The sequence below is a fragment of the Dendropsophus ebraccatus genome, chromosome 2 (assembly GCF_027789765.1).
Source record: "Dendropsophus ebraccatus isolate aDenEbr1 chromosome 2, aDenEbr1.pat, whole genome shotgun sequence".
In the NCBI taxonomy this organism is placed as follows: Eukaryota; Metazoa; Chordata; class Amphibia; order Anura; family Hylidae; genus Dendropsophus; species Dendropsophus ebraccatus.
In genome coordinates this window covers 54,534,659-54,545,600 of record NC_091455.1, presented here as the reverse complement: position 1 = coordinate 54,545,600, position 10,942 = coordinate 54,534,659, and the positions used below count along the sequence as shown (strand labels likewise).

Here is a 10,942-nt window from a genome sequence, read left to right as displayed (position 1 = left end):
TCATCTTTTGCCTACTTGTTAAGGGAGGGCTTAAAGTGAACCTTTTTTTTAGGATATCCAAATTCTGTGCCCATTACACATGAGGGCCATCTATTCAGTTTTCCTTCATCAGAAAAGAGTCAGAACTGATGGAATGCACAACAGAGTTTCTGATGGATCTAATTGGATTCGGTCTTTGTACCTGTCATTTTGACAGGGAGAATAGCGCTGCTAGTATGCTGTGCTACGCTTCCCCTCAAATATGACAATCTGCACGGAAAGCTCCAGACAGAGCCTTCAATGGCTCCTTTTTTGCCCATCTTCTGTTGCTTTTTGTGGTATAATTACATTTCTACTCCATAGCGGCATTATACACATTTAGCATCAGAACACATCTGGAACACATGATGGCCTGTCTTTAGCCCTAATTCATCTAGTGCTGCAACATGATAGTGTAAATAAAGCTGGGGGCTGGGTTACACTCTTGCCTTTTGAGGTTGGTGTGAGTGGGTTAGAGGGCCTCCGAACAAATTTTGTTAATGTTCCTCAAGTATCAATTTATACGGCATATTAGAACAGCATAGACATGCATATACTGAAAACGGCAGGCTACACACTTTCTTGCAGTAGCCACTGAGCAGGTAGGTGTAGATTAAATCCTTTTCAGATATCCATTCTGTATCTGAAGGCAATTATTGTCACAGTATGATGCCTTTCAGGGATTTTAAGAATTCTGCCTACATCTACCTGATTGGTGGACATTGCAAAATTTCCTGGTTTTTTTTTAGTACTTCATACTCATCCTGATGCAATGCTGGTTCTGGAGTGGATTGTGGTGTTTTGTTGACACTGCAGCCCTTCATGGTCTATGGGTGCAACTCCCTGTGCACACAAGAGGCGACTATAAGTGTTACTCATCATTGGTTGCTGTATACTGTCACCCTATGAGGCGCTCTGCCTTATTTTTGTATGTTCTCTGTTCCACTTTACAATGTAATTGTTACACCTGCTTTTTTGTCCCCTTGATAGTTGCGAAATCTCTAAAGGAATGTGTATTGGGAATTATGCTTATAGCTGAAGACAAAGCCAGATCAAGTGTATTAAGCAATACTGACATACTCCAGCACTTGCTCTATTCATTCATGGGGCAACTGATCTCAATTTTTGTGGATAGGGGGATAACAAACTGATGAGTGGGGGTTTGAGTGCTGGGACTCCCACCAACCAGTTATACATTCCTTATGCACAAGACTTTAGATCTTGGGTTAAAGGGAACCATTCACCCCGTGGCCCCCGGCAGAAACTGACATACAGTGACATAAAGGTCAATATACTTACCACATCGCTCCCGGTCCCATCCCGGATCCCGTTGTTGACACGGAGAAATCGCTGATTCTTCTTCTCCCACCCATTATGGTAATGAGCTGAGATGAGTCCAACGTCCATAGGAAACGACGGAAAAGTCCAACTTATTCATGAGGTCCTCTTCTCGTCGCCGCCCATCCACGTCTCCTGGAACTTGATTGACATCTTCAGTCTTCTGACGAATTCCCGCGCAGGCGCCGTTGCGATGGTCTCGTCACCTCTTCTGCGCCTGCACGGTAAACAGGATACGTGTTCGAGCCAATCGGCGCACGCGCAGTAAACAGTGAAGCTGCGAAGCGGCTTCAATTGTGAACTGCGCATGCGCTGAAAACGACTGTCACGGCGCCTGCGCGGGATCCAGCGAGAAGAAAGAAGACTAGGAGGAAGAGGACCCGGCGTCAATCAAGTGTCGGAGGTGGGGAGAAGGCTGGACTTCGGACCCGGCGGCGCTCATTACCATAATGGGCGCGAGAAGAAGAATGATCGATTTCTCCGTGTCAACTACGGGATCCGGGATGGGACCGGGAGCGAAGTGGTAAGTATATTGACCTTTTTGTCACTGTATGTCAGTTTCTGCCGGGGGCCACGGGGTGAATGGTTCCCTTCAAGCCCCTTTCACACGATCCAATTATCGGCAAGAAGTGTTGCTAGAAACGCACCTTTGGCCGTGTGAATGTGGCAGTGATTAGCGGGAAAACGCCTGATTCTTGAGGATTTGTGCGGTGAATTTTTTAACTGCTGCAAATCTCCCTGTGTAAACAGGATGGATAGTTACTAGCAATATATTTTAATGGCTGCAGCAGTGATACAGTGATCACTCGTACCTTCTGAAGGCATTGCACACGAGTGCCGCTCTTGCTGATCGGCGCTCACTTGTGTCCTTGTACGGCCCAATATCGGGGCGTGTAAAAGGACCCTTAGTGTCATAGCACCTTTTGTTAATTATCACTAACATCTCAAACATTACTTGAATGGTCCAATGGCTTAATGCTTTCTACAAGTAATGATTGGATTAACTGATCCCCACCAAACTATATCCCATTGTTGCATTGTGAACTTTGTTCTTTCAGTGCCCTTTGACATGGAATGTACCGCTGCTAAAATCATGTGACGTATCGTGGATCACAAGTTACACCGCAGCTTCTTCACACTCTGTCCTACTATAAAGCTGTTCTTTCACCTCCAATGCGTGTATTGTTTTAGCATTATGTATGATGATCTAACAATGCAAACGTATATATAACCCTTTAACACTTCAGTTCTGAATATTTTGTATATGAGCAAAACATGCTTAATAGAAATAAAGAGCAGAAAACTTCTTGAAAATTGTGTTTTTTTTATTGCAGTATAAGGCTGGGTTCACACTATGTATATTTCAGGCTGTATTTGGTCCTCATGTCAGGTCCTCATAGCAACCAAAACCAGGAGTGGATTGAAAACCCAGAAAGGATATGTTCACACAATGTTGAAATTGAGTGGATGGCCGCCATATAACGGTAAATAACTTCCATTATTTCAATATAACAGCCGTTGTTTTAAAATAACAGCAAATATTTGCCATTAAATGACGGCCATCCACTCAATTACAACATTATGTGAACATAGCCTTTCTGTGTTTTTAATCCACTCCTGGTTTTGGTTGCTATACAGCCTCAAACATACAGCCTCAAATATACGTAGTGTGAACCCAGCCTAATGTAGGATAGAAGTTGTGCTCTATAAGAGCTGGAATATTTTACAATACATCTTACAGGAAGAAAATTCTAAGCATCCTATGTGGGACATGTTTGCTGGATGGGACAAACAATTCATTTTAAAACCTCTGCTAATTTCTCTATATAAAGTGTAAAAAAAAGGATATTTGGAGGGTTTTCTTATGCCCATATTCTGTGTTTAAAGTAAAAGGCTCTGGGTTTTTTTCATCATCTTTACAGGAATTAAGTTGATAATAAAGGAGAAGTCTGGCGGGGAAGTAAAAAAATTAAGAGTGGGGGGGGGAGGGGGCGGGGATGGGTGTCCACACAGAGCCACGTCTCACTCCTGAACCCTGCTGGCTGTCTTCTGAGCTCTCCGATGGCTACATCACGACCTGGCTGACATATACCCCACATTCCTGCAGTCACTGATTGGCTAAGCAGGTTAAATCCCACCAGTCAGTGACGTGGATCCTGGGTCGTGACACACCTAGGACTGGGGAGAAAATGACAGCCAACGGAGGCTGGGAGCTCTGGGGTGCAGCACACAAACGCATAGCGTGTGTTTTTTGTTTTTTTTTTCCCCTCTCACCCATAACAATTTACTTCCCTGCCGGCTTTTTTTTCACAATAGCGGATGTGTTTAGATAGATCCTATACAGGAGGTGCCTGTTGCTCTTTGACCAGCAAAAAAATGTAACCAAGACAAACCAGCGGAATGGCTTATATCTTCATTTCCTGAAAGATATCTGGACATGTTAATACTTGCATTCCCCATGAAATAAAAATTCTGGGGCACCTTTTCTTCTTAGAACCCAAAAACACCACTGTTCTCACAGAGCCCTGTTCGCATTGCACAGCACTGTCATGGTTAGCCCACGTAAATTCTCCCGCCTTAGCCACTGATTGGCTAAGCCAGAGAGCAGGATCAGATCTCAGTGAGAACAGTGGAAGGCCCAAGTATAAGGTTTTTCTTTTTATTCATTTATCTGCTTTCAGTCTGTCTAGTTCAGTGGCCTGACTGTATTCTGCTACAGCCTCTGTTAGTGACAAATTTCAGAATACGGTCATAAAATGACTGACACAAAAGCATGGTGTGCTGCAATTTTCAGTCTAAGGAAAAATGTGGAAATACCTGGACAATAGCGGACTACATTAGAGCACTAGAATGGTATACAAGCATGACTACATTAGCATCCCAGTTTTCCGAAGTATCCATGCTTCCAATACCCAAACATGATGTGGACACAGCATAAAACTTGAATATGCAAAAGAAAAGCCCATGGAGCCTCATTGAAGAGTCTCAAAACACAGGACAAGCCAGATATCCCTCCGGGAAGGACTCTTCAATAAGGCTCCACGGGCTCTTCTTTTGCATATTCATGTTTCCCAGGGGGCAATGCACCTAGGAATTCAATGCATTGAGCTCTTTCACTAGCAGCCGGCAGTGTTGTCATTTGGCTGGTCTCCCTAAGATCAGCAATCTGTTTCTCTTACAGCATAAAACTGACATGTATAACAACTAACAGGTCCAGATTAGAGATAAACGCAACTCGAGCATGGCCATAGGCTGTCCATGTTTTCCCAGACTCAGGACTCCTTCAGACAATGCCAAAGGATCAGACTCAAGCTAGTCCCGATTAAAAGAAAGCATTCACCAGGATACATGATGTAAAAACTCACTAAAGGGAGGCAGAGCTGCTGTGTCCACTTCAGTATACAGTTCTTTTACAGCCCTGGTTTCTTAAGCTAGTTTAGTATTTGGTCATCTTACATTTGCCCTTATCTGAAGGGACCTGCACCAGTTTCATATTTGCTGCCTTATACTACAGTGTAATGCATAGTATATAGTGATTGGGCCTTTATACTTTAAAGCCACTACATCTGGCACAGGTATGTGGTCTATACATATTCTACATAAGCAGAGAGAAGTAGAGATGAGCGAACCTCAAGCATACTCGAGTCAATCTGAACCCGAACGTTCGGCATTTGATTAGCGGTGGCTGCTGAAGTTGGATAAAGCCATAAGGCTATGTGGAAAACATGGATATAGTCATTGGTTGTATCCATGTTTTCCAGACAACCTTAGAGCTTTAGCCAAGTTCAGCAGCCCCCGCTAATCAAATACCGAACGTTCAGGTTCAGATCGACCCAGTTTGCTCATCTCTAGAGATAAGCCATTCTTCTCCTAACAAAAGTATACAGTTAATATACAGCAGTGCAGAAGGACCTGCCTTCCTGGCAAAGCAAACAACCAGCTTGCTGGAATATCCTTCCCATCAATATGAAGAATGTAAGTAGCTATATCACCCCCATGTGACCCTGCTGGAACCTTGCACCATCTTAAAGTAACACTGCCCTCCCCCAACCTCTTGTACTGTCAGATAGCTGGTTTTAATCCAAAATCTGTCTTGGGTGCTGTTCGGCAGCTGATGCAGTTATTGTCCTAAAAAAAAAAAAAAAACTTTTAAACTTGCAGTCCTGTGTCAAATTGGTGTGGTCTAGAGTGCCTGTGCCCTAGGCCTACAACACCCCTCCATCCTTCCTCATCACCTCTCCGTCCCTCACCATTAGGAATGCCCCAGGCAGGATTTCCCCTATTCATCATTTGTCTGAACATGTGCAGTGTTAGGACAAGTGGTGAACAGGAGAAATTCTGCCTGAGGCATTCCTAATGGTGAGGATGGATGGAGAGGTGATGCAGGTCTAGGGACTGGTATTCTAGGCACTAGGGATGGTCCGACCCTGGTTCGGGTTCATACGAACCCGAACTCTCGGAAATGATTCCCGCCGTCTGCCCTCCCTGGGAGAGGGTGGATACAGTGGGAGGACCGCCTGGAAAACTGGGATACAGCCATAACCATAGTCTGTATCCCAGTTTTCCAGGCGTTCCTCCCGCTGTATCCACCCGCTGCACGGAGCAGGCAGACAGCAGGAATCTGATGCCGAGCGTTCAGGTTCATACGAACCCGAACCTCGGCAGGTTTCGGACCATCCCTACTAGACACGTTATTTTGACACAGGGCTACAAGTTTAAAAAAATGTTTTTTAGGACAATAACTGCATCACCTGCCAACAGAATCCAGGACACATCTTGGATTAAGAGCAGCTTTCTGAGGGTACAAGCAGTTTTTTTTTTTTTTTTTTTTTTTTTTTTTTTTGGGGGGGGCAGTAGATTGTGGGTACAGAGTTGCTTTTTAAGAGAACTGTAGACATGGCAATTTCAGCACTACACCCTGAGCTGTATATTATACACCCCTGCTTCCTCCCATGCTAATTCAGGATTACCAGTTGTGGTCATCTCTGTTCCTTGATGGGGCAATAGGTAATCTAGGCCACAAAAGGAATGTGTTAGAATTCCATAAAGTTTCTAATGTAGAGTAGACAGTAAAGAGGAGGTATAAATAAACCATAATTCATTCCTTAGTCATACGAACTATAGGTACAAGGGAAACTGGGCAGAGCCACACGACTCGGATTCTGTAGAATAGTGGTATGTTAAGGCACGTTCTCTGAAGCAGCATTGTACACTCAGGCACTACACGACATTGCACATTACATAAAAACAAACAATGCTTATAAAAAGAAAAATAACTTTCAAGTCTGGAGCAGTGAACCTGGAATGAAAAAGTTCAGTATTGCAGCTTCCATAGTAAAATCTGTCTGTCTGCTGATCCCGTGATTATAGTGTTACACGAATCATTCATCCACATACACGTCACTGCATCTAAAAAAGAAGGGACAGTGCTGGGTTATAGAAGCATTATACATTACTACATGTAGAGCATTTTACAGGTGCAGGGAACAAACCTATATACTCAGTGTGTAATAGGATTTCGTTTAATAGGATTTCGGTTTTTTTTTAAGGGACATTCACCAGGGGCAGGTACAGTACATACAATCTGTAGAGGTGATCACCATTGCCCCTATAGTCTGAATATGGAAAATGATCACAGCTTGTAATAATGAATAAGTAGTTTAAATCGTTTAGGGTAAGCTTAGATAGGAGGGCAGCCATTACTTATAGAATTTTTGTATACAAGCGGGGGTTGTTTATACTCCTGGCTCTCGACATTTTTGGCTGAAGTGTCAATAGGAGAACAGATCCCCATTATTTTACCTGTATGACCAGCGATTCTTTCAAGGATTCTTCCACCGAGTAGGTCCCAGGCGAGCAATTCTCCAGTATCATTGCCGGACAGAACAGTCTGACCATTCCAGCAGAAGCATCTACATGAAGGGAAGAAGCAGACAGATCAGCCTATAACTGGGAATAATGTAAGTGCTGTCATTGGATTAGATACTTCTACCAGATACCACTGTGCTGATGGTATAGAATGTCTCCATTTGTTCATCAAGCTAAACTGGTAATTACAGGTAGTACAGAGACCCTGGAAAAGTTGCACAGTTGAAGGGTTTATCCACAATTGGAAACGCAAAAAAAGATGATGATAATGGATCACCTAAGAATCAACAATTTGATGGATCCAAACCAGCATGGCTGCAGGCCGATCATGTCAGACTAATCTCCTTGATTTCTTTGATTATATCACAAAAGTGCTGCATAAGGGGGGTGCCGTGGATATCGCCTCTCTGTACTTCAGCAAAACCTTTGATAACAGTGGTTGGCTGAAGGATAGATATCAGAGGGTTGTTGTTAATGGTGTGTATTCCGAGCAGAGACTGGTTACAAGTGGTGTGCCACAAGGGTCTGTTCTGGGTCCTATTCTTTTTAATATGTTTGTAAGTGACAGGAGAAGGTTTTGTAGGTAAAGTTTGTCTGTTTGCTGATGACACAAAAGTAAGCAACAGGGTTGATATTCCTGGAGGTGTCAGTAATATGGAAAATGATTTAGCTTTGCTAGATAAGTGGTCCAAGCAATGGAAACTGCAGTTCAATGTTTCCAAATGTAAAATAATGCACTTGGGGAGGAGGAATCCTCTTTCAGAGTATCATATCGGCAGTACTGTATTGGAAAAGACTTCAGAAGAGAAGGATTTAGGGGTAGTGATTTCTGACAGCCTTAAAATCAGTCGCCAGTGCAACCAGGCGGTAGGGAAAGCAAATCGTATGCTGGGGTGTATAGCTAGAGGTATAACCAGTAGGAAGAGGGAGATTGTGATCCCGCTGTATAGAGCTCTGGTGAGGCCACATCTGTATGCTGTGTCCAGTTCTGGAGACCTTACCTAAAAGAGGATATTGATAAAATAGAACGGACCAAATACGGGCTACAAAAATGGTAGAGGGTGTGAGGCATAAAACATATATCGGGAAAGCCTTAAAGGGGTGCTCCGGCGGGGGGGGGGGGGCACTTTTTTGGGGGGACCGGGGAGGAGGTGGCTGAAATAAAAAACGTCCACTTACCTCCCCGGTTCCAGCGGCGGGTCCCACATCACGGCGCTCCGGTGCCCGGTTCCCGGACGCTTCCGGGTGTCTGACGCGGGCCCGAGACGTGACGTCTCAGGTCCGCTCAGCCACTCAGTAAAGGAGGCGGGATCCGTTTGAAGTCCGCTCGGATCCCGCCTCCTTCACTGAGTGGCTAAGCGGCCCTGAGACTTAGCGTCTCGGGCGGTGTCAGACACCCGGAAGCGGGCGGGAACCGGGCACCGGAGCGACGTGATGAGGGACCCGCCGCTGGAACCGGGGAGGTAAGTGGGTGTCTTATTTCAGCCATCTCCTCCCCGGTCCCCCCAAAAAAGTGCCCCCACGCTGGAGCACCCCTTTAAGAAACCTTTAAATATGTTAAAGGCCTTTAATAGGGTTCAGGAAGGAAGTTTTTTTTTTAACTGAACTCAGGAACAAGAGGACACGGTGAGATTAGTTGGGGGAAAGATCAGAAGCAATGTGAGAAAATATTACTTTACTGAAACTGTAGTAGATGCTTGGAACAAACTTCCAGCAGATGTGGTATGTAATTCTACAATAACACAATGATTGACATCAGTGTGGTGATGGGAAGCAGCTGCCCTTCTCCTTTATACTGGTCCCCTCTGCTCAGTAAACCAGTGACCAGCTGTTTTGCACAGTGCTTGCTGTGTGGACCTATAGTCACTTTCTCAATATTACTATATAAGACTCATATTCCAAGTCTCAGTGTTATACTTAGAAAGTGACTTTCTAGCTGTGTGGATCAAAACAGCACTGTAACAGGAAAACAGCCACCCAGTAATAGGTGGAGCAGGGTGGCTGTAACCCTTACCATGCTGAGAGGGTGAAGAGAATAACTAAAAGCTGTAAATGCATAAAAAAAAAAAAGCTGTAAAAGTGGAGAACATTGCGGACAAATAACACACCCTGGGTGTAGTCTCATCCTGCAGTCCTGTGTTACTGCGCTACCTCTTTGTTCTGTAGATTAGCCAAAAGCAGGGACAGAACTAAAGGATTGAAGGGGAACTGAGAGCACGGAGACAGATATATTTATATATATATATATATATATATATATATATATATTACACACACACATACACATACATACATAGTGCTACTGTGTGTTCCGCTATCTTCGATAAAATCTGATTGGCAGTGTCACAGAGGTGGGCCGGAGAGACAACATCAAAGACCCTCCTCAGCCCGAAATAAAGATAGTTTTTACTAAAGACCCCAGATCACAGAACATCACTAAATGTATGTATGCAATATATTCATATCCCTGCTTTCAGTTTCTCTTTAACACAAGACTTCAGGATCGGATTAATTTTATGTTAGAAAACCACAGGAGCAGAAAGTAGAATATATAAGTGAAATAAATTATTATATATATATATATATATATATATATATATATATATATATATATATATATATACACACATACATACATACACACACACACACACTCAAGATAACCTCACATTTTTAAAAGGAATGCATGATCAGAAAATGTTATATGGTTTAGCCTAATTTTAAACACATCTTTAAGATTTTTTTTGTGATGAAAGGGGATCTGTACAGCATTACAGTGAAAGGTGACACTACCATACTAAGAAAACATTACATGAAGCTCACAGGGTCAGCCTCCACCACCCTGTAGAATGACCTCTTCAAAAGGTCACTAAGCATGCCCAGTAATCTTTCTCATTCATGTCAATGGGACAGAATCTCTATTGTTACCCATGTCCAAGTAGCCTTTGTACTGCATATATCTAAATGCTGTTAAAAACAGCTCAGGCGAGATGGCCGCCCCCATAATAATGTACAAAAAAATTAAATCAATTACAACAACAGAAACATTAGAAAAAGACATGTTTTAGTATCTGTCTATTCTCTTTAAGTAAATCACACAGTCACTATGTAAACCAGCATATATACATTTTACAGTCTTCATGGCACACATATGGCATATTACCTTTGCCTTTCTCCAGACGACAGAGAAGAAATTAACATCCCTGTCTGGACATCAATGATCTTCAGGCAGCCATCTTCTCCAGCAGAAAGTACATGTCTGGCATCTGCAAAATGTTATTCAGTATGAATTGGTCTCTGTCCATGCTTCTACTATTAAAACTTTATGTGGGCGCTGACCCAGATTACAATAGGGGAAGAATTACTTATAGAGAATATATTCATATTATACAGAGGTCTCACATATAGCAGCACATTACACTACACCAGTCCTGCCTATTTATATGGGCAGATAAAAGCACAATCCTTATAAAATGTTAGCATACCCAGAAAAGATTAACCCCTTATATTCTACTTGGTTATCAAAATAATATATATGTTCTTAGGCAGTGTCCATAGAGTCATACAAACACAGCAAATGTAGGGTGAGTCCACTTCACTAGTAATCCTATGCCTCACAATGGCACCCCCTGTCTTCAGCCCCTATTACACAGGAAGACAAGAGGGGGAAAACAACGGCAACCTGTCAGGTCAGCGCTTGCTTGCTCCTCTTTCCCCG

The 10,942-nt window shown here is 43.3% G+C and overlaps 1 protein-coding gene across 1 annotated transcript in view; it reads right to left on the bottom strand.

The window, feature by feature from the left end:
- Nucleotides 1-3,756: 3,756 nt before the first annotated feature.
- Nucleotides 3,757-10,942, bottom strand: part of NSMAF (neutral sphingomyelinase activation associated factor) — a 66,766-nt gene continuing 59,580 nt past the window's right edge. Inside the window, exons 29-31 of the mRNA XM_069957551.1 lie at nt 10,388-10,490; nt 7,159-7,268; nt 3,757-6,765 (exon numbers count right to left, since the gene is read on the bottom strand). Of these exons, the coding sequence (XP_069813652.1) occupies nt 6,671-6,765; nt 7,159-7,268; nt 10,388-10,490 (308 nt within the window). The 3' untranslated portion in view covers nt 3,757-6,670. The remainder of the gene's footprint in view (nt 6,766-7,158; nt 7,269-10,387; nt 10,491-10,942) is intronic.